The sequence below is a fragment of the Montipora foliosa genome, chromosome 6 (assembly GCF_036669935.1).
Source record: "Montipora foliosa isolate CH-2021 chromosome 6, ASM3666993v2, whole genome shotgun sequence".
NCBI classification, from domain to species: Eukaryota; Metazoa; Cnidaria; class Anthozoa; order Scleractinia; family Acroporidae; genus Montipora; species Montipora foliosa.
The window spans coordinates 30,918,707-30,943,706 of NC_090874.1; the positions used below are offsets into that span (position 1 = coordinate 30,918,707).

At 38.7% G+C, this 25,000-nt stretch overlaps 2 protein-coding genes across 2 annotated transcripts in view; one reads left to right on the plus strand and one right to left on the minus strand.

Annotated features, from left to right (window-relative positions):
- Positions 1–21,979, plus strand: part of LOC138007126 (fibroblast growth factor 18-like) — a 48,618-nt gene extending 26,639 nt beyond the window's left edge. The window contains exons 4-5 of the mRNA XM_068853870.1: positions 4,146–4,249; positions 15,698–21,979. Coding sequence (XP_068709971.1) covers positions 4,146–4,249; positions 15,698–15,979 — 386 coding nt within the window. The 3' untranslated portion in view covers positions 15,980–21,979. The remainder of the gene's footprint in view (positions 1–4,145; positions 4,250–15,697) is intronic.
- A 350-nt stretch (positions 21,980–22,329) lies between these two features.
- LOC138007125 (protein sprouty homolog 2-like) lies at positions 22,330–23,177 on the minus strand. Its single transcript, XM_068853869.1, has one exon. It carries the CDS (start codon positions 23,175–23,177, stop codon positions 22,431–22,433), a length of 747 nt encoding a protein of 248 aa, XP_068709970.1. The 3' UTR covers positions 22,330–22,430.
- Between the last annotated feature and the right edge of the window lie 1,823 nt (positions 23,178–25,000).

Below are 25,000 nucleotides of genomic sequence, written 5' to 3' on the forward strand. Positions count from 1 at the left end.
ATAATATTTTTACAGTTAAAAATGATGAATCCCTTGTTGTAATATCGTTTACCTGCGTGTGTACAATTGCAGTCAATGACATAGCCACACATTGTTTACCAGCATACTGTCCAAATCTTCTTGCATTAGATTGACTAAACTCTGCACGAATTGTTTTACAGTGGAACCTCGATTTAACGAAGTCGCTGGGCACCGGCCAATGTTGTTCGTTAAATCGAGGGTTCTTTATATCGAAAACCTCGATGTAACGAACTTGAGGGGAAACGAACAAACTGTTCGTTATATCGAGGTCATAGTTAATGACGATAACCCACACGACACCAATTCTGTTGCCGTTAAACGGATTCAAGATCAAGGAGGGACGTTGCAGATCGTGGGTAAGGTGCCATTGACACTGTCACGTGTATTTCACTTGGTTTTAAAAACACGGAGGACAAATCGCATTGGAAGTGACTGGCAAAAGGAGAAACAAGGGCATTGAAATAGAATTTCCGGCTACGAAATTCAAAGTATTTCAAGAAGCCTTCGAAAGTGAAGAAGTTAATAGAACTAATAGGAGACAAAGAAGATAGAGCGGAAGTTAGTTTATGTCTATGACATATAATAAGCCGTTGACTGAAAGGTTGCTGTCTCTTTATAATTACCAGAAGACTGTTGATCTGTTCAGCGTTTATCTTCTGTCGCGTGTTGACATTGTAATTCGTTACATAGAGGTAGATTTTACGTTTGGGCTTCCAGATTATGTTCGTTATATCGAAGAATTCGTTACATCGAGATTCGTTATATCGAGGTTCTATTCCATACCTCTTACTGTAACTTTGGCCGGGACATAGAATATCGTTCGTTTCATCGAGGACTTCGTTAAATAGAGGTTCGTTAAATCGAGGTTCCACTGTAGTTGGATCAACTATACCGAACAAAGTGGGTCCAGGATTCTCCTCAACATCATTAGCCATTCTTAACAAGAAAGCAACGTATGCAATACAGCCCAATAAAGTATACAGCTCGAGTAAGTAAAACTATTATCGGCCTTTTATTAAATTCCCAACCTCGGATAATGCATTTTGCGTGCTCTGATTGGTTCACTCAATCTCGGTTATCAGCTCATACACCTTAGTTTGACCTTATATGGTAAATGATTGCAAAGCTAAAAACGTTTGCGCCATAAGCGAAATTTCTCTCTGAATAAAGCCGAAACTTTTTTTGTAGAAACTTTGGATCAATTCCGACGTTTAGAAGTACGCGAAAAGGCAAGAAATGTTTTTGTGATGAGCCTATGGTTGTCTGACCACAAGGTATTACACAACATCGCATCTTTATCAAGTTTTTTCGATTTCACTCGGATTTTCGCTCGTATTTCGTATTTCGCCTCGTTGGCTATTTACCATCTCATATCCAACGCGCGCTCATGGAATAATTGTTAAGCATTCTAGATAATACCGTCAAACTTTAAAGAAGCTCTTGTTTTTACAAAATTTGTCGGGGATACCAATACGGACACGGTATTGATCGATCGTTGCTCCCATGATTGTTGGAACTAAATCAAACAAAATACAAGTTCGTGGCGTTGTTCGTTATTTCGTCGGTTTTTGTTTTACATCAACGGGCGAGTTTGTTTGCCTCAACGGCTTCATTTCAAGTTAACAGTTTCTTAACGAGCACTACGGCTTTGTTTAGCTTTTTCAGAAGTACAACGACTTCGCATATTTTGAATCGTATTACACACAATGAGAATCTGATCGAAATACTGATCAGCGTGAACACAGCGGTCCCTGTGAGATTAAAACTAATAGTAGTGAACTCACAGTCAAATCTTCATGGTAAGACTGGTTCTAAAAAGAAAAAATATATGAAGGGTGTTAAATACAATCAATAACATATCCATCGCATCACACTTCCGCCACTGGTGCATAAGAAAGGCCACATTAACAAGCGACAGCCATCAAATTATAAAGAAACACTTATCAACAAAGTTTCAGTGAGCATTTTTAACCTAAAGCTTGTGTACTCACCTCCACGAAAGCGCCGAGAAATCAAAACAAAAAGCAAAGGAAAACACTTTTCCAGGGGCAGCATTAAAAGCCGGAATCCGGAAACCAGAAAGCACAATTATCCACAATTCGCGAGAACTACAACAAGTTACCCACTTTTAGTACCGTCTCCGTCATAATCCCCACACTCAAGTATTTAACTATGAGGATCTGTAAAATGGATCTCACCTTGTTATTAATATTAATTCTGGATATTAAAACTTGAGCACGGTGATGGCATCATCAAGCTAAGGCGGTGCACTTTACAAAAAAGGAAACTTAAAACTTGTTTAATTTATATTTCTTTTTTTTGTCATCTGCCTTTGTACAAAAATGCCTCTTTTAAAGGAAAAGGCGCCCGGGGAATGTGTTGCGTAAGTGATGGAGCGCGACTGAAGCTGTCGATTATGGGTTGAGGAAGAACATACAGTGAATATGAAAAATTCCCCTTGTTTACTGAAGGTAAGTTCTTTCGAGACGTCCCACTAGCAATGAATGGGGAAACAAGTAAGTTTTGAAGATTTTGTCGAAAGGCAGATGAATTTTGCGCTTCAAGGTCGACAAGTGATGATGGTCGGCTTTGGTCAAAAGGTTTTTGCACCGTGTTTTCGCAATTTGAAAATATCGTGGGCTTCAGAATGATGTAATTTCATGACACCCAAAATGCTCAAAAGTAGAACAAAACATTGCAATAACCACTTAAAACTGTTGCAGAACATAAAAGAAATACACCAAAAGAAAGAGAAGCATGGGTGGACACAAATGGACAAGATTGAAACGGATTGCATTTAGGTAATCTTGAAAAAAATCGGCCCGACGTTTTCAAGTTGCAGGTCGCTTTTGGTCAGAATCATCATTTGTGTGATGTAACGATAATTCATCAGAAAATGAATTTCGCATTACCATTTTCGAGTTTAAAACTCGTGATTAACTTAACACCCTAATGTGACGTGACATAGCCCGTTTATAATCTCTTATTTTGGAGGCTATAGCTGGCACCCAACGTCAATTTTCGGAAAATATCTGTTCGGAAGAAGATTTGAGATCTAGAATTTTCGGAACATTTGTTGTAAAATTTCTTGCTTGCCTGCCTGTCCTAGGATTTTCGAACTTCTAAAAAATGGTATAATTGCCATTTTTAACGAATTTTTTACCCTAAAAAGGTCACCTAGAATTTTCTAACCGTAAAAGGTAAGTTTTGATCCCTATAAATTTCGGATCACTAGACTTTCAGCTAGGAAATCCGAACAGATGAAAAGATTTTAGGGGATAAAAATATGCCTATATCTCGTTGGGTGCCCCTGTATAGCTAGAACATAATCAAAGGATCGACGGAAAGACAGTAAAACACAACTTTGTTTATTTAATAAATTTCAAACATTATTACTTTTACCTAAACATGACCATGTACAATAAAGAAATTTCGATTATGATCATTAATCTACTCGATGTCTCCGTTGAGACGAGGATTTCCACTTGAAAGACTTGATGATAATCAAGATGCACAAGAAACCAGGCCTTGATTGTTCAAAAGGTGGATAACGCTATCCAGCGGAGAAACACTAGCAACACCAATTGAGTTATCCAGTGGATAGTGATTTATCCAGTGGATAAGTTGTTTTAGTTTAGCGAATTGTGGATAATTCTGGTTTCCGGATTCCACTTTCGGGATTCTGGATTCTAGATTCCAGTTTTTAGTGCTGCCCCTTTTCCAGTACGTCTTCACATATTTTTTAGGTGAGGCCAGTGAGGATGATTAGCAAAAAGACAAAAGAATAATTTCATGGCCGCCATTTTATACGGTCTATGTCACACGAGTTTCTCTGACTCTTGTCACATGACTTACTCTGACGTCATAAATCCTGTACCACACACACTGTCAAATAGTCAACCAGCCCGCCAGAAATACTTTATTCGGTTTAAAAACCGGCACAAAAATGTTAGCCTCCGTTCTCTTTAAATTTAATGTTCATTGTATATGTATTAGTTAAACATGCCTGTTAAGCATTGCTCTCTCGTAATTCATCTTATATGCACGAGAGCGTCGGCGTCGAAATTGGCGAGTTATTATTACTAATTGTTGTTTGTTATACGTGTTTATCTTTCAATCTGCAGCAAGACTGGTTCTGGAGTCAGATAACTTTGGTAGAGTAAAGATCCGTGGAGAGAAGACAAATCGCTATCTTTGCGTTGACAGACGAGGAGAGCTTGTCGCCAGGGTAAAATGACTTTCTTAAAATTCTATTCTTAGCTGACTTAAATTTGATTCAATGAAAACTAGGCGAGGGACAGTATTATAGAGCGAGGCTTCAACTGACAGTGTGCGCAAGCAACCGAGTTCCTGCAAGATCGCCAACAAGCTGATAGAACTGGGAACTAAACATGAATTGTGTAATAACTGAAGCCCACTTACTCAAGGACTCGGAACGCTTTTGACAAAACGACTCTGCCAACCGCTACGTTGTATGACACTTTCAAACGGGCGTTGCTAAAACGCGGGTCGCGGGTGAAGGGTGAGGGTGAAGGATGGAGGGTGAGGGTGGAGGGTGAGGGTGAAGGGTGAGGGTGAAGGGTGGAGGGTGAGGGTGGAGGGTGAAGGGTGAAGGGTGGAGGGTAAGGTTGGAAGGTGAGGGTGAAGGGTAAGGGTAGAGGACGAGGGTCAAGGGTATTTTTTTGTTTCTCAAATTTTATTGAAACTTAAATCTTTCTGACTACGCTAATTCGCTAATTCACGACTATGTGAAGACGTCTTCCATGTGGCCCCTTATACAAATTGATCATACAATCGTGCCAAGGGTATAACCCGTTAAAAACACTGTAAATGTTAGGTTTAACTGCTAGTAACTCAGTAACGACCTCTGTTAACCTTATTTTTTAGTTTTGCATTTTGATCTGCATGAAAAGATGCAACTTTTGGCAAAGTTACGATGACACTTTGAACTTCAATATCAGAATTGCTTTAAACCTCGCCAAAAGTTGCATCTTGTTTTGCAGATCATAATTTAATAATAAAAGGTAAGGGTCTCTGAGTCTCTGAGTTAGTACCAGTTGAAGCTAACATTAAGGGTGTATTTGGCAGGTTATACTGTTGCTATGGTAACCTATTGTAACATCAATATGTTAACTTGTCGTGTTTGCCAGTCATTGGTCATTTGTTTGACACCACAATTGCAGCATCAGCCATTAAAGAGCGATTATAATGACCCGTTCTGGACATTGTCGAGAGCCACCTTAAGTCTTGAAAAAAAAGTATATACATTTGTCCTGTTACTGTTTGGAGAAGGTATTGATAAGGTTATTGATGTATGATCAATTCAGAGAAGACTCTTTACATTGTCGTTTTACATATCTTATAATTAGTTCAATAATGAGGTACTTTAGTTATCAAAAAGGTTGCAGTTTCTTTATTTAATTTAAGAAAAATTATGTGTTATTGATCATAGTCCTCTGTACGATCCATTTGTATAGGCGGCCACAAAGAAGACGTCTTTACTTTGTTGTTTTACGAGAGAACTCTGGACGTATAAATGCTACACATGTCATAATTAGTTCAACCATGAAGTAGTTTAGTTATCAAAAAGGTTTCAGTTACTTCACAATTTTAAGAAAAAGCATGTGTTATTGATATAGCTTTCTGCGTTTTAGCAACGCTGGACACAAACAGTAGATCTCTCATTAGCTTCTTTTGTTCGTCATCCAACATTTGCACATTTTTTCCATTGTTATCTGCGTTCTGCGTTTCAAGCTATTGATGGTAAACTACTATCGCTTTATGTTCACTGTAACGCATTTGACTCCACCATTCTCATTATCGCGTACGAAGATTTGCACAACTCTGAGAGTGCGTTTTGGAAGTTTATAGATTGAAATGTAACACCGCTAAATGTAAAGAGTAAGATATTACTGAGAAGTGAAACAGTTTGATATGTAGGAATGTATGAGGTACATCAGAGTCGGTGTGATGTGAGAACCGAGGAAACGTGACAGGTAATGCGCGCAGCAGCTTTCAGCCCTTGTTGTAGTTGATCAATTGGTATTGTGGAATGCCAGAAAGTAATGAATAACAATAGTCAAGATGAGAGGTCACAAAAGCGCACGGTGAATCAGAGTCCTAGTTGAGTCCTCAGACAAGACTTTCCTAATATGTCATATATTGTACAAAACCAGCGAGGGAACGTCTTGCTGCAAACTATTCCGGTGTGTACATTTATAGTCATAGAACTGTCAAACCACGCCCAAGGAGAAAGCTTCATATCAGATGCACCAACACGTATACCGTCGATGTTCATCTTTGTCAACACGGCTGCTGGCGCAATCTAATGATTAAGAAACTCACTCTTGTTGTCATCGAGCATACGTTTGTGACTGGCCATCCATGCTAAATGTAAGCAATAGACGACTCCATAGCTATGACAACTTCATCTTGATCTTCATCCATAACCTGGTAGAGATGGTAGAGGCATACATTATGAAGAGTAAAGGACCGAGTTTGATTCCCTGGGGAACTCCACTCGAGAGGATTAAGTGAGATGGTCAGTTGTGGTTAATGAGCATCCGTTGTTTCCTGGCAGTCCAAAACGAGCATTGCCAGTAACTCCAAATCATTCTCTAGTATGTTACACATGATGTCGTGATCTATAGTATTTCACGCTGCACTGACGTCCGACAGGACTAAAACGTCAATTGACTTGGATTCAGTTTCTAATGACCCAGCAGCTACTGGACTGTGCCAACTAAATTGACCGAGTTGGTTGAACTTATGTTAATTTATAAAATATCACCCAGCCCAACCTATTATCAATTTTCCGTGATGAATATAATCCACTTCGAAAATCCAATGATCATACAAAATACGGTGTACGTTAGAATAATGGATGTAGCAGCAAAAAGAATGACGAACGAAAGCAGAAAGTTAATGATACCTGACTTTAATCGGTGTAAACCTTTGCTACTAACTTAATGAAAGTGTTTGATTCTTGTCAGAACTTCATCTGCAAAACGCCTTCCAATCAAGAAAAGAAAATTCTAGGGTAAAAACAGTTGCATTAGCAAACAGATGATAGCATTTGAATGCATCGCCCTAGATTGATATGACAGTTAAGCCTTCTTTGAGTCAGCAAACCACTTACAAAAAATCCAGACACAATATTACATGAGGCCAGCAAAGAAATGTTACCCTTTTAAACCAACTCCTGCACCAGCTGTTTTTTTTACGTTAATGATATCGATGCTCTCCTATCAGTAATGACCAGAATGATCGAGGTTTCTCTTGAAGGTAGGCATCAGCCTTCACCATAGAAAGAAGTACAAGTTTTCCGATCGCGATCTTAGCAATGAAATCTACTGGTTTGTAAGTAGTCTTTTTTCATTTCAGAAGTACTAAACAGACTGTTCGTCTTCAAATTGCTGCTCAAAGGATCAACAATTACTTTCCCAGTCCGATTACGGAATGAATCACAGTACAAACATTTATTTTGAAAGTCACCTAAGACATTATAATGAAAGTGAACTCTCACCACTCTTTCTTCCTGGTGTTGCTAGAATGGTTTTCAGTCGTTTTATTCTTGACTTCGACCAGTTATAATTATTGCAAACTACAAATCTTGATTACAAGTTATCAATAGTATTACTTTTGAGATCACTGATAATGATAGCATCTCGTTGGCAATAACAAAACACGAGTACATACTTGTAACATACGAGTACACACGAGTACATACGAATGACATATGAGTAACACAAAAGTAACATACGAGTAACATACAAGTACATACAAGTACATACGAGTAACATATCTCGTGAAAAGTGTAGTTAACAGAACTGTAAAATGAAAGCTAAAATGTGAAAAGAGAGTTTAGGTCTAAGCACTGAAACGAGCGTTTAGGCTTAATACTATTATGTTACTCGTATGTACTCCTATGTTACTCGTATGTAATCGTGTGGTGTTTTAGTCACCATCCATAAAATCAGACAAACAACATACAAATAGCTTTATGAAAAATTCGTCGGCCGTAAACATTGCACAAAAGATGAACAGTTTTTGCCACAATTTACCTTGAAAGTTTGCGATTTTTAGAAAGAGCGAGAATTGTTGTGACGGAAAGTATTTTCAATGCTCATCTGTAAAAGTAGTATGGCAAGGAGTTGTTTCTCTTTCGCGACAATTTTCGAAATGACAGTTCTTTTGTACTCCACCGTAAACTTATAAAAGCGGAGCCGGTCAGGATGTAAGCCGCTCGCGCTTCGCTTACCTTTTCTTCAATAAGTTTAAAATATTAAGGAAAATTGGAAAACGGGAAAACATTCTTTCGTTCCCAGAAAGGTCGGAAGATAGCGCCATTACAACTTTGCCCAACAACACGATGGAGAATTTCTCTTGCAGAGCCGTACACCGTAATCCGTAATTTAGCCATCCGTTCCATTTCGCTGCTCGTAACACCCAAACGCTGATTCTTAACGGTTCAAATGAAAACACCAGGGAAGTAATAAAGTTAGACCGCGACTGATGTTCGCAGTCCTTGGACAAAGATCTTTTTCAAACTAACGCAAATCGCTAAGCTAAACTGGCTTTGATTGAGCATAAAAACCAACGACAGTCAATGTGATTTCCCACCAGAAAAACGCGGCTTGCCAAGTGCAACGTTGGCCATGCAATTTCCACCTCCCTCCCCAAAGGCCGCCTTGCCTCCCCACCTCCACCCCGACAGTCTGTACACTTTCGTCAAAACCAAAATTTCTTACCCATGGTGCACAGGAAGTTTGAAGCAAATTCCTATCAATATTCTTTCTTGCCACTTGCAATGGCGGCTCTCAATATCCCTCGCTTTCCTTATTGTACCAAATAAAACTACATGAATTGTATGCACACAACTGGCCATTTTGTGCAACTGTCTCGTCCGAGGATTTGTGCTGTAGTTTACGGAATGTCCACATTTTAGTTATAGCGGTAACCCATTACCCGGAGCTTCCATCTGTATTTTACGCTTGAGTCAACCCTTTCCCATATCTTTCTATTTTTAGAACTACTATGCTTTGACGTATGTGATGTATGTGACTGAGAACATACGAGAAGTGGTTCACATACGTATGTGACGTAATAAATGGCTGAACATGTGTCTCTCGATTGGCTATTGTGAAAAACCCCACTAAGGCCCTCCTGCGAGGTGCTTCTAAAAATAGAAAGATACGGGAAAGGGTTCACTCAGAGGGTTAATATGGAAGATCTCCGGAGTCTCCGGGTAATGCTCTCCTGGTTATGGGGTATATTAAATGCGTTTTTTTTCTTTCTACTAATTTTTAGAATATTCTAGTTAATCAATATTATTATCAATACGCGCGACCCAACAACAAACTGCCCTCTGTAAAAAGCGCCTTTTTGCGGACCAAATGGGAAATGGCATGGCTCAAAATGCATTTGCCGCCCTGATTCTGACCGTGAATTCGGCCAGAGTTACTAAAATTTAAATTGACCAATCAGAATCCAGCGAACGGGAAAAACTGTGCTATCCGACGTCATGTCAACGGTTCGAGTGCCAGAAAACCATTTAAAAGATTTTGTGGCAACTTTTTTGTCAACAAACCTGGGTTGCCATCAACCGACGATCCGAACGTCAGCTGTTGTGCCTTGGCTGTTGCTTTTTTCAACTATTTTAAGACGAATTCAGTTTGGTACTTTCCAATCAAGTGTAAGAAGACGTCGAAACTGGATTGATAATGTTTTATTTGTTCCAACATTTGCGAAAAAAAAAAAGACTTTGATGGCGTCCTTTCGACAAAGTAGATCGACAAAAAGTCGTCTACGCACAGAAATGCACCGTTTACGGGAAAAGGGCACAGGATTGACAGGATAGCACAGTTTTGACTGCCGCGTGCACTGCGGGCGCGGGTCCCGTATGGACGGGATTTGCTGCCACGATGTCAAACAACTTCGCTTGGCCATTGAGACCCTGAGGATACCATTTTAATGCCGGAGTTTTCGCAAACCTTTTGTGGATGAGTTTGCACTTACTCAATTTGTAGTTCTATAGTGAACGTTTGACGTTTAAAGGTTTGTTTTAAGGTGGCTCAAACCAGTTTCAACACTCGAAAGACACGTTCTTATTAGAAGGATTGACACTGCAACACTTTATCGCTTAACAGCAATGTTTTGGTACCATATCAAACACCAATTATTGCTGAAAAAGACTGGGTCATTTTTGTGACGTAAAACGTTACCGGGACGACAGGAAAGCCCTGCAAAAACACACCATATTTTTCGATTTAGCTGCCGTGATATCTCAAAACCAAACTCGGTGACCCCCATTTTTTATTTCTGAAATGTAATCAGCATGCCAGAATAAAATTTTCAACAAAGTTCTAAAAAAAAGTGTGGAGCAGATTTAGAGCCACCTTAAATAATTGAAAATTTAAGGTAGCTCTAAATCCACTCTACAGTTTTTTTTTTAACTTTGCAGAGTTTCATCTTGGCCTGCTGATCACTTTTGTGCAATAAAAAAATTGGGGTCACTGAGTTCGTTTTTCAGATATGAGCAACTAAAGCCAAAATATAGGGTGCTTTTGCAAGGCTTTCCTGTTGCCATGGTAACTTGTTACGTCAAAAAATGGCTGCATCTTGTTCAGCAATAATTGATGTTTCACATGGTACCATAACATTGCTGTTACGTGATAAAGTGTTGTAGTGTCAATTTCTCTAATAACAAGGTCTCTTGAAAGTGTTGAAACTGGTTTGAGTTCTTATGAATGGAAGAAGTCCCAAAATATAACCTTTTTTTCAGTCAAATCGCTGACTTAGACAACGAGCAACTGGATGAAAGCGAAAAACACCAAGACAGCAACCGAGTGGTTAGTGAAAAAGTTCGAGAAATAGTGAGATAAAAAAAAAATTACAGTGAATCTCAAAACATTACGTCCAAGGGACTCACAGTCGGGAGACATTCAGAAATTGAATCGGTATATTTCATGGAAGTGCAGAACACGGACGGCATTTGGAAAGATGCGGAGAACTTAGTTGAGTTTATTTGGTTTTCGTTACGTTTTCATTGTTTTTTGTGTTAATATTTTTCTCTTATGAAATTAATTTGTACTATTTGGCCTTGTGTACTTGATAATAATGACAATCACATGACCTTTGGAAGGCATAATTATAGTTTATTTCTGTCCCTCGTAGCACATAATGCTACTCGGGCTACAAATAAACTACATGCTCTCCAAAAGTCATCTAATTGTCCTATATTCAAGCCTGAATTTGAATCGACCGACGTAACTTCACACAGACTAGAAAAGCTAAAAGGGGTGACTTAATTTCAGTACTTTTTCGTGCGGCATTTTCTTGTAAATGATTTAAAATATCCCTTGAATAGCTCCTTCTTTGCAGCTTAGGCGTTGAAACTTTAGCCACCACTTTATTGTCCTCAAGTTCAATGCCTGGCAGCGCTTTTTGCTCACTGTTAAATATTGCTTGAAGGTCGTTGCATTGCTCGGAAATGTTTAGCCCATCATCAGTGATGTTTAATTCTTTGCCGGGTGTATCCCATTGTCACCATTACGTTTGATATTGGTTTTTTTTTTTTCTTTTTCTCAAAATTACATTTAAAAGATTAAGGTAAAAAATATTTGTCATTATTCCGATTTTTTTCCTGATCAGGAAGGAAATTTTCACCATTAATTGTCCCTTTCTCATCCCAGATTTGGGGAAGGGACCAAACCTGACCAGTTTTTTTTTTCTTTTCCGCTTTGTGGAAGAGAAAAGGCAAAGTTGGGTACGAAGATGTAAAAGTGAGCTTGACTCCTCAAGTCGTGCATAAAGTAGGAAAAGGGTTATATAACTTATCCTCTAATAACTTCTAATGCCGGAAGGACTATCACTTTAAGGCTCCATAAAATAACACTGCTTGTCAGGTTGAAAAGAAGAGTGGGTGTATTTGGTCTGGGTGAGGACGATCTTGGTCTGAGGTCCCCGCGGCAAACTTGCATGGATTGGTGTACCACTCAAAACTAGATATCGCTAAGATACAATGAACCGTTCGTTGTCACTGCATGAGATGTTACCTATACGCCAAATTGTTCTCCCGCGGCCTGCTGAGTGTTGCATGATTTAAGCTTAGGTCCAAAGTTTTTAAACACAATTTGGCGGTAAGCTGATATTTTACGCATAACACCACCTTATGTTTCTAAATGTATTCAACAAATAACTCGATCTGTTTTTTTCGAGATTACTTACATCTGAAAACATCCTCTTATCATAATATGTCGTCGACTTAAATTTTCTTTACCCTAAAAAATCAACAAAGATATTCTCGTAACACATGCATAGCAACATAAACATTGTCGACGCAAGCAAATTTCAATACGACTTTTAAGTAGCTTCTGATGTGTTGTTAAAAGAAGACATGAATCGTCAAGACGCGTTCCACAGAGTAGACGTCTTGTATCGCAGCTTCAGCAGACTGTCTCCGTGAGGTGATCTGAGGTTAGGCCCAAACTCTTTTTGTATCAACTCAGGGAGTCAGAAGTCATAACGGTAATGACACGAAAATGGAGAATCCAACACACCAGTCACTGGTAAATGTGCTGGTAATCCGTTTAAAGGATCTCACGGCTTCAACTTTATCCATGAATGGAGTCGAGGTAAGTAACGGAAAATCATTACAGAAGAATTTCGTTTGCTCTCTCTCTCAAGTGAATACAGTCTATCGGGACGAAAGAGTCGTTTAGCAAAATGTCAATCGGTTTATAGCTTTTTCTGTTTAAACTGAACACTATCATTAACAGTACAAGACTTTTGTCTCTGACGTTAGTCCACGAAAAGCCGTCAACAGGTGAAAGTTTGTGAGCCAAAGATAAGGTTTGACTAGAGAGATATTCCCGGTAAAAGTGGCACAGCGAATACTGAAGCCCGACGTTTTCGACTCTTTCATGTACCAAAGTGGTTTTCTTTATCCGTGAACCAGTGCTTTTTTTTTTCACCAACAAGTGTTATTTTTTCTGGACTAAGACGTCGAAAGTCTCTGTATTGTTCAAGTGTGATTTTCACACCTTCTGAACATTTTTTTGTCTTATTTCCTCTTGAACTGTGAACTAAAACCGTGTATGTTTGACGGCGCACAACTGAAGTTTTCTTTCCACAAACCAGAGAATGAAGTCAATGTTCACATTCTTAAACGCAATATACTGCAAATGAAACTCTTGCTTTTTCATCGCAATAAAATGTCAGCTAATTTCAGCTATTAAAAATTATACTTAATTACATTAAAAAATGTTTTGTTATAGGCGTAATAATATTTACAAATTAAAATGCCTGCATACCACAACTCTGCACTTCGCTTTTCTATTTGATAAATTTCTTAAAATTTTGGGGAAACTGTAATAATTGTGACTTTAAAGATATCTACAAACTGTACAGTAAAATTCAGATGATAAGTACTCATTGTGCATTACAGTAATTTGGTTCATAATGATTTACATGATCAGTAATTATACATTATATTTGTAAATAATGTATCGCATAGGCCTGTGTGTCCCCATTCGCACCTTCCCCCTTTGGGAATCCCATTCATATTTTATACATATATTTATCCAGCTATTACCACTTATTTCTTTAGTGTATATTGCCCAATTACTTAACATTGTTAGAACCAACAGTTATTCGGACATATTAGTCATTAAACACTGGCTCGATTACTGATATGGTAATAATACCGATGTACTATATTTAAATCATGAATAGTTCATAGACCAAAAACATGTTAAGATCAATGGCTGTACATTTCGTACATTTTCATCCTGATTTACATAAATTTACATTGTTCTCTGCAGTAAGATGGTAACTTTCCCTCCAAACTAAGCAAGGAATATGAATGAGCATGAATGCTAACTTCAAAATTAATAAGTAGTTAGTAACATTGTGTCAGAGTTCAATCACCAAGTCTGCTTTGCCTTGAATTGCACAGAATACAAGACCTGGTTTTATGTATTTCCACACATCCCACATTAAGTGCACAATTTTAACATTTGCATAAATCTACAGATAGTCAAGTGAAATTTTTACCCGCCTCCCCTCCCTCTCTCCCCCCCCCCCCCTCCCCAAATAGAACCCATTCACAAAATTTCATTCCAGTACAACCCGCAAGTCTGATGGCAGTGACCACATCATTCCTCACTATTAGCTACTATTGTATAGGTTTCCTAAGAACATCAACGTCACTTTTGAATAATTCGCTGGTAGCATAAATAATAAAAGCAATGAATAATTACTATGGCTAGACTTGATGGAGTTACCATAGATCAATGATAGCATTATCTGAGTAAGTAGTAATAAACTAGTACGTAATTATTGAACTGTGGGCCTCAAGCTTTTGCATCAATTTAATTTTCAACCAATAGGCTTGTCGTTGGTAGAACTTTAGTGATTCTGCTTTTTTGACTCGGGCCCGGGATCTTTTTGTTCTTGAGCACTTACTGGGGGTGTGCCATGTATCAACGAGATAGCTGGCTTTCTAAAGACTTTGTTTGCCTTGTCTTTTTCTGCGTTTCTTAGCAGATCGTTATGTTCTTTAGAGGCGTTTTTCTTTTTTTGCCTGAAAAATTTCGCTCGTTCTTCTGACTTCTGCACCTTGTATCGGTTTGTGATCATGAAGTAGTTTGGGGGTGTGTCAAAATTTAGGGATACAAAAAGGGGGTCCCTGAAAATGTTCAATGCAGCACGTAGGGGTCCTCTAAATTGTTTACACAGTAGGTCATTTCTCATCAGTCCCTCCCCCCAACAGGTTTTTGTGAACGCTCCCTTGAGAGAAAGTTTATTCGCGCAAAGCCATGCATTAATCGCAGCCAACTCCCGGCGATTGAGAGTTTGCTCAATTTGATACATTCAAGTCCTTATGAGTATAAAACAGGTTAGAATCGTCAGCAAACTGATGAAGCATTAATATAAATAAGAAAAAGAAGGGGACCAAAAACATAGCCCTGCGGTACCCCACATGATATTTGCAGAGTGTACGAGTCTGAATTATTCATAGAGACAAATTGCTTCCTATTAGTCAAGTACGATTGAAACCACTGGTTTGCTAATCCTCTAATCCCATAGTGTTCAAGATTAGCCAAAAGAATTTGGTGATCTACTGTGTCAAAGGCTTAGGTCAAGAGATATTCCACGTGAATAAAGTTTTGCTTCAATTGGTTTAAATTTTATCAGTAATAGTAAAGTGGCTCGTGAGGTAGAATACCCACTGCGGAAAGCAAACTGATTTTTATTTAAAATGTTGATAAGTTACAACAGCTTCATGTATCTATATACAGTTCGAAACAAGAGGCATAGTAAGAAACATTAACAAGATGTGTTGACATGCGTAAGACAGAGCTTGAGGGAAGGTATAGGTGTTTTCAGTCCAGAAAATGAACGAACTATAGCTGTAAAATATTTTATAGCTGCAGGTAGAGAACTAAATCAAGATAGTTTTCTCTTTCCTTTGGTGGTCTTCCCAAAATGGGGCCAGTACCTTTTAACACGTCTTCTCATACTATTGGTTATGAAGGCAGACTTCACTCAGCAGCATAAAAATGTGTAAAATGTGTATGCAATTCTTTCCTCCATGCCAACAACTCCTGAATGGAGGTTCTTAGTCCATTTATTATAATAATCACATCTTTACCTCTCGTCCTTTATTTTTCAGGCAAAGAAACAAAGGTTTACCGTGATGAAGAGATGTATATTCAATGAAGAAATTACTGGCGAAGGATGGTTCCAGTACAAATCAGTGAAGTATCCCGATTTTCTTATTGGCTTTTCCAAAGCTGGACGTCCTGTTAATGGACAAAGGAGCGCCAAGCGCTCGAAGTACAGGCAGTTCACCCTCCGAGAGCTACCGGAAAGGCGAAGGCGCAAGCACCGACGTAATGCCATACTGCTACGATTCAAAATCATCCGTTTATTGAGAAAGAAGCTTCTCTTGTGATAACTAGGACCAGGGAAAGAAACAAGATATCTTAGTCGAGACTCTCAGTTGAGGAAATATTGACGACACAGAAACAACTACTATTTCATTTTTTGTAACGTATCCTTAACACAGAAATCTTACCCTATCAACACTCGCATGAACAGAACGAAAGGTTATGGGTCGTGACATAAATTTTCGGTTGGTATATTTAAATTTCAAGCACATTATTTTTCACCACACTTTGAAAACTTTGACAAAAAGACTGGGATTCGAACGCGAATGAAGGTGAAGAGCAGCAACATTGCAAATAACTTGTTTCAAAAGAAGCAAAACTGCCGATTAAAAAAAGAAGACCCCTCAACTACTCAAGACAGGTGCTTCGCCTAGTTTTTAGTCACAACGTTTACTGTCCAAAGTGTTTGTAACTGTTTGAGTTTTTCGTGATACGGATTCGTTTTCCATTAATTGAAGCTTGGATTTGTCGTGCAAGAGAGCAATGAAGAACAAGAACAGTGACTAGGTGTTATAATACTGACTAATTAATATAAGACTACTTTAGCATTGACTGCAGTTTTTCTTAAGCACGTGATCACCAAAGATTCACGCGCAGGGAAGAAAAAACGAGATGAACAAGCTAACTCAGGAAGGGCAACGTTTTGTTGTAGTTTGATGGTGTGCACTAAATGCTTAACTATTCAAAATTATATATTTTTGTCTTTTTTTAACGGCTTTCGGATTGTGTTACTCCATTTAAAGGGGCTAGGTCACACAATTTTAGGCAATTTCAGCACTGATCGAATGGTCATAGAATTTAATAAAATATCAAAATAACTGTTCAAAACTATAGAAGAACTCTAACAAAACACAGGGAAGCCAAGAAGGACATGGATGGACAAAACTGGAGAGGAATGAAATGGATTGAATTTGGGTAAATTTGAAAAACGTCGGCCCACCTTTTTTTCAAATTTATGTCAGTGTATATCAAAATGTCATTTACACAGCTGGAAAATCATTCTCAGTTGTTATGTGGCGGTGATTTTGCAAATGAAAGACTCTTGCTCTGCCAATTTGACGTTTAGAGCTCATTATTAACAAAATTAAACAAAATTACCTAAAATAGCGTGACCGAGCCCCTTTAAGGCTGGTTCACACTAGCGACGCAAGCGCAAGCGCAAGCCTAGTAAGTTTACACGTCGAACGCAAACGCAAGCACATTGAAATACCCACGCGCAATTGAGTATCCTAAGATGGCAGACGAAGCATGGAACCAATATTTTTCACCTTGCGTTTGCGTTTGCGTTACACTGGTTCACACGTACTGAGGAATGTAAAGGCAAGCGCAAGAAAATCATTGGAAACGTTTCCATTTCTTGCGTCTGTGCTCGGCTTGCGTTTCCGTTTCCGTTTGCGTCGCTCGTGTCAGCTATCCTCTATGAAAGGCTTTGGTCTGTCGATCTCTTTCCAAATTTTACAGCGGTTATCAGTCACACGCGCCATTCAACGACGAAACTAAATTTTAGGTAGACGTCAATCAAATGTTTCCATGACAATAGTCCTTTTCACTTGGCGACAGTCGAGTTAGTCATGGAAACATTTGATTGACATCCACCCGAATTTAGTTTCGCAAAATGAAAAAAAAAGTCGACGAAGGGCGCATGTGACTGGTAATCGCTGTAACGTACGGGATCGTCTGACTAGATTTGGGGACAAATAATCTCTCTTTTTTTTTTCTCAATTTTTGTAATCGTTTGAAATACTTACAGTTCAATCTTATTCAAGTTTTCTTTGTTGCAATTAGAGTAACGAAGTATAGGCGTCTTCCATAAGTTTGGTTTAAGACCTTTTTCTCGCGCACAAAGCTGTTGTAAGCCACCCTCAAGCTTCAGGTTTCTTAGCGCTAAAATTTCTTTTTTTCTCGCTAGATTATTTAAGCAAGCAAAAGAATTCTTTTGAGTCATTAATATGTCGCGCGCTCAGGGTTTGCATAGACAGAACTCCTATCAAAACCATACAGAGCACAAAGCTGCTCGATCGGCTTGACAATCAATGATACGCTAACGTGGAACGACCATATAGAAGAACTTGCTAAAAAAAGCGTCTAAGAAACTGTACTTTCTTATCCAACTTAAGCGTGCGCACGTTCCTACTTCAGATCTTGTAACATATTTTTGCGCATGTATCAGGTCTTCACTAGATTACGCCTGTCCTGTTTTCCATTACAGTTTACCAAAGTATCTACAAGTCGAGCTCGAAAGAATGCAAAGGAGGGCCCTATCATGCATTTTTCCCAGGGTGCACTACTCGGACGCCCTTCAGTTAGCAGGGCTTGAGTCCATCAGGGCCCACCAGGAAAAGTTTAAGTCTATTGTTAATGATCCACGGAGTAAGATTACCAGCCTCCTGCCTCCCTCAGGTTCTATCTCATATGAGCTGAGAAGGCAGAAGAGGTTTGCCACGCCTCTTGTAAAGACAAATAGATTTGCAAATTCATTCATAGTTAAGAGTGCGAGGGAAGCATTTAAGTAATTTCTGAGAGTAGTCGCTTTGTAATTTTATAATAGTAGTAGTTTTATATCATTTCTTATATTTCTTACTTGTAAAGAGGCGCAATTCAGTTTTTTTTTAACTGCAATGTTTTTCTTAATAAACACACAGTCTGTCTGTCAGTCTGTCAAAATGCATCCTCAATCAGTTGTCAACAGCCTTAAAAGCCACTGTTAATTTGAAGCCCAATATCAATTACTTCAAACGAAAAATGACAAGTCAATGTCCCTTTCTACTGAGATAAAACTGATAACTACTTATTTTGACCCGTCATTCCTATCGTGTGATATGTGATACAGCACTAAAATTGTGAAAAACGAGAAGGTTGTCGAAAGTTCACGTTTAGGAAACCGTTATGACTAAAATTGGAACATTCCACGAGACATGAACTTTGCTCCTCAAGATGTCACATTCCTGGCCACGTTTTTTCAATGGCCAAATGCATGAGTCACTTTCCAGTAAAAAAGTAAGGCATTTTATTAAATCCACGTACTCAGGTATGCATAAAGATTATTTATTATGGTCATATGTGGCACCAGAATTAATAGAGGGGACCCAGTCCCAATTCAACTCTGGTTGCACCACAATCGGATAGACGCACTTGTCCACTTGATTCTGAAAAAATGTTCAGACTTTGTACAATTAGGAGTCTTGTGTGCGTTTCCGTTAATTGTGTATAGTCACATAATTGCACTGAGGAACATGCCAGGCTTCGTTAAACGAAAATAAAAGCAACTGACAACTGAACGCTCTTCTTCAGGAAATGAGATTCCCAGTACAATTCACGTAAAGAAGGAACGCCGTTTCTGTCCTGAGGCCGAACCAGTCTTGTTGTATACATAACTGTTAATCTTCCAGTTGGTAAATTGCACGACGCAGATTGTTAGGCCAGGCCGTATTTTGGAACAACCAGTAGACCCTTTCAGGCACGTTGTTTTTTTACCCCTTGACTATAGGCGGAGAATTTTTCAAGGATTACCCTTTGAACGCTGTTAGAAAGGAAGTATAAAGAAAGACGATCTGAATAGGCTGGTTATTTCTTCTAGTCGTTTTGTCACGTTATCTACTGAGTAAATGGGAGCACTTTTACCGATGCTTATAAAACTGCGTCGGTTTATTTCTCAGTGATAAAATATCTAATACCACTTAGAACGGTCTGCAAATTTAATTGTGCTTTACAAATCTGGTACTTGTACTTAAGATGAATTCTTAGCTAACAAAGGTATTTCCGGGTCAACGATTTCAATAATCTTACTTCCGTTCCTTTCATTTTACCGCCTTAAAAAGCCGAGAACAAAGGCCTTCTTGTGAGAAAGATTAGTGTCAAAGATCCCGGCGCCACTGCAATGATATTTCTTATTTTATGGTTGTTGTTTTAAATAAAATACAAATAAATGACGTAACCATTTATTATTTTGTTGCCAGAATAAGGTTTTCCTGTGCAGCAGAATTGTAAGAGTGCTGAAATTGTATTCTGTTTTATGAAAGGTTATTTTCGTTTATGACTTGCTCGTTGTTTAAAAAGAAAAAAAACTTTGTCTAACTTATGTGTTTCTTTGTTTCTTCGATTTAATGGTATGAAACCATGCAGGAAGTTGACTGCTTCGCATAACAGTCAAAATTTGCCACGTACGGCAACAATTTTTCCACATGAAGTAAGAGGCTAAGCCTTAAGTTATTTTAGAATGCCTTATATACCATGCGAAGCAAAACAAAAAGCATATAGCAAATCAATTAAGTTATCAAAAGTATTCTCTGACTAAGTGGGGCAAAATGATCGAGACTGAATATTTTGACGAGATATCGTGCAACTCTCCGGGGTATTGATGTCCGATTTTCCATATCATTCGAAAACGTGTTCGACAGACTGAATAAGGATTTAGGAAGGAGGAAAACTTGCAGTCATATCACCAAATTTACATTTTTTCTCGACAGGTTCCAGCGGCAGCATTTGATCCTTTGTAAAAGCTGGCCTTCTTGTCCAAATGGTTCGCTTTCTCCTGAGGGCAACTTATAATGAACCATTTTCTACTGATGGTTTATTAAAAGGAAAACGCAACATGCTAAGCCTTAATTGTCATTGTCCTTCAGTTTTCCTGCACCGCGTGAGCAATACCGAGTTCAATTACTGTCTTTTCCCTCAAGAAGCAACATCTGACGTAATCAAAATCTCAATTTACGAGAAAAGGGCTGTCAATATGTTCCTTTTAGGAAATATTATTTCTCAATGGAGTTTTTGTCGTTCGACCACAACTCTGAAACGCTTCACAACTCTTTTTTACAACGTCGCGAAATTTCACTATTCCCTTTGTTTGTTCACTTAAGAATTTTGAAAGTTTACCTCATTTTTTCATGTTGTCGCATTAGTGATCACCTGATGAACTCTCTCCCTCCCCTTTTTTTAATGCATTAATGTTCAGATTAATATACGCGATTTCGCATCAGAAGTAAACAAGGAAATAAGTCATGTTTATAATTTAACAATAAATGCGAAAAACCCCGAAACAAAGCGGCAAAATCGACAAGCAATATTCTTGACGAATTCCCGAATTTGCAAGAGTTTGGTTGTGTAAATTCAGCATCAAAAAGTCTATAATCATGACTCTTGGTCCATTATAATTAAGATCAGCTCTCGATGAGAAAAAATATATTCGTATTTCCAATCCATACAATTTCCCTAATCAAGTCACACGAAAAACGCGAACTTTTGGATCTCGTAAATTTTATCTCGCGGACAAGTTTTTATTAAAACGCAAGAAAAACAAACAAAGTATCTAACTCCTTGTTTGACCTTTAGTATGCAAGCTTGTAAATCATGCACCCTTGTCATGTATATGATATAAATTAGAAACCACAAAAACATGATAACTTTAACCCTCTTGTAGTTGTAATAATATTGTAAACCTGTCTGTTCCCGAGTTTTTGGTGATGGAAGCCTGATTTCTTAAGTCAATTCTGCCGCAAGATTTTATGACCATGATCGGCTGAATTAGTTACGGGTATCTACATGCAATTTCGCCAAAGGAATTCATCTAGATTAAAGCAAAACTTTCAAATGTGGCAGAATTAGATATTGTAAAAATCTGAACGATTTTAGGCAACTCGCCAGGAAGGATAACGGTCTCTCTCCTTTTCATAAAAAAATATAGTCTGAGTGGATGCTAAAGCAGAGATATCGAAGTCTATTTGGTCACGAAATGAAGTCACAAGAAGTCGGAGAAGAAGGATATGGGATTTCGCTCCATTTGATCGCATGATCATTCCTGTTGAAGTTTTTATGTATAAAATCAATTTTATTTCCGATCCCACAAAGGGGAAGAACGAGCAATACAAGAAAAGGTACATAAATCCTGCAATTGGGCTACAGCAAGATAAACCTTCCCGCTAGACTTACAATTTTACATTCTCAATTTGTCGAGCGGTAAGGCCCCACACAAGGACGATTTTAGTGCTATAACTTGTTGAATAAAACATGTATTTGGAAACACGAGTGATTTGATGCTAATACCCAGCCAGGAAATGCTGCCTTGATCCAACTATCACTGTTCTTTACTTTACAACAATCTCTATTACCGCTTGTGAAGAAAAGGTTAATATGCGACATCTCGATTTTATTTGACAGAGATCTGCTTAACGAAAATTTTGGTCAAACATTGCTGTTTTCAGTTCACTTAATATTCTAAAAGTTTCAAGATGATTTTGCGCAAGAGCTCCACATCATCATGTACTGTCTATCACTGTTATAAAACAGCTCAAGTTCTTATTTCCCATAGCTATCTTTAAACAATTCGATATTTACAAAGAAGGTATAAATAAGGCATATGCATGAGATAGACAAATTTATTTTGGGAGCTCGATACGAACTCGCTCAGCTATAAAATTATAAATTAACCTCGAACCCATACCCGCACCGTTGTAAACACTTTTATGCGGGATCTCTGGGTCTTCTCTGTCGCTGTCTACTGGTAATTTTCTGTCTTTTATAACAAACACAAACTTCGGAGCATCCCTTAAGAGGTAAATAACACAGAAGACAAGGCAAGAATACAGAGCATGCCGCTAAACATCCCCATCTCCCTAAGCATGATTTCCTTGGGGGGCCACAAGAACACGGCTGCTCTAACACATTGCCTTCGTCAAAAGAGTCCTTTGAACAATGATACAAAACTGCTTTGACCCCGCACATACAACTGGCGTAGTCTATTAACACATCCACGCTCCGCTTGCAGCAAAACAACTTAATATCGTCATCTTCATGATGTTTGCTTTGGAGTACAGTACTACGACGTGTCGTTGGCGAATATGCTAGGCCGGACGCTGTAGGTCTCGGTTGAGAATTAATAACAACTTGTGAGTAAGTTCCTCCTGTATGTCTCCTTACAAACGCATTAAATGTTCGGTCGGTGGCTGGACTTGATAAACGAAGTCCAGCATTTCGGTCAGCGACTAAGACAGGCTGTCGAGGAGTCGCAACCTTCTTGGTGGCGGCAGCGATAACACAGTAGTCTGCATTATATTCATCCTTGTTCGAAATCACAATTGTGTCAACTTTGCTAAGTTTATTTTGTGGCCGTATACGATGTTTTGAGTCGTATTGCACGCTCCTCTTTTCCCAAATAAGAGTCTTTTCTAGTGGATTCTCGTGTAGAACGACCGCTGTTTCTACCGCCATCAAACATTCATAGCCATTCAAATAAACTTCTCTCAAAACAAACTAGCTTAATTTCGCCAGGATCAGGCGACGTCTATTTCACCAAGATCTTGCAGAAGAAGTTTAAGCGCCATCATGCGACCAAAGCAAACGGCGAGCTTCAGGAGTCCTGAGAAGTTAAATCCAAAATGACATTGAGAAAAATGAAAACCCTTGGGACTAAATGAACATGAATTAAGCTTTCATCAATTAACATCACGTTAATCAAAACACAGTTTATATATAGTATCAGAATCCTAGAGGTTAAGGGTAACATCTGCGATTAAAGAAAACTTCAGCTTTGTCTCACCTACATCGAATATTTCGGAGACAGACTAAAAAGCTAAAATCTTCAACAATTGACTCTTCTCGAATGCCCAGAGTTCCGTGTTCTGAATGTAGTCCCAGCACGCGCAGGAAATAAAGGAATGTTTCTAGTAGCAGTCGGGGAATTCTTACTGATCGAGACATTGGCTAGTAAACTTATCCATCCAGTAACTCGCGTTAGTCGAGTAACAAGAAACCCCAGAAGGGTGCTTGATTTGCGGGCGATCGATGGCAAATTCGTTAAACGGCTCGCGCGAGGAGCACTCGCTTGAGTTGAAAGGCAAACGACAACAACGAGCCGCAAAACGAATTAATGCTATTCACCGCCCACGAACTAAAGCCATATATTTGTGACATCATTAAAAGGCTCCTTTACTACGATTTTGTGTTTTTTGCGTCCTGCGTGACAGGCTGAAAACCAAGAGTTGCTTCGGCAGGCGGTAAAACTTTTCATCATCCATCATTTAAACCAAACTGTCGAAAATTTGTCTCCGTCGGAGAGCAAACGTTTAATCTATTTATTGAACGACGTATTGCTTACTGTGGACACTCTCTCTAGATGTGACTTCCGGTTTCATTCTGATCAGAACAAAGACAGTAGACAAAGCATTTGTTCCACGGCGTTCGATTAGCATTTTATAGTCAAACAAAAACTATGCAGAATGTCAGAAAATATAATGAATCTTAAAACGGGCCAAGGCAATTGTTTTCTCACTGAATTTTTTGGTGATTAAAAGAACTTCCCTCCATCCCGTAATAAAGTCAACTACTCAAGAATGACATGTGGCCTGATAGCAACTGCTTGCTCTTTGCTTAAAAGGCTAGAGAAATTTCACCATTTGGAGAATGGATTTAGATGTAATTGATGTGCAAAGTTTAGGGGTTTCACGAGTCATTTGGCTCGACCACAATGCCATCATGAGTTTTCCACTTCCGATGCTAATTTCCGTTTTGGGGTGATAGGTTTTAGCTGACAACATTGTCTGTCCCATGGGCAGAATAAACTGGAGGATGGCGCCTAGGATATTGAAAAAATCCAATATGTCAACTTTTGATTGATTAAATCGTCTGATGAAGCGTTTTTTCGCGCGTTCGAGGAAAGAACGTCGAGCTGTTGAAAATGACGTATCGCCCTGCAGCCACTTTCGATATAAAATACCGCCATGCGTCCAAGAAGCTGGCATTTGATCATCTCTGGGTTACTTTTTGAAACCCAGCACCGGATACGTGGAAAGATATTTTAGCCCACATTTGCGGTGTTATTTGCTCACGTTTCAAACCACCGAGTAACCACCGAGTGGAAACGATATTGCTTAACCTTCTATAAAAAAAGAACAGTGTGGACATTTGCATTTCCATAAACAATATAGTTTCCGGTTCTCACTTATCTTTCTCTGCTTCCAGTGCGTTCTTTGAAATATTTATTCTCGATCATGTTTTTGCCTAATGCTATTTCCTAAACGTGATCGGACACTTCT

Excerpts from the sequence above, each read along its gene's own strand:
- LOC138007125 (XM_068853869.1), bottom strand. The coding sequence starts at position 23,177 with ATGGCGGTAGAAACAGCGGTCGTTCTACACGAGAATCCACTAGAAAAG.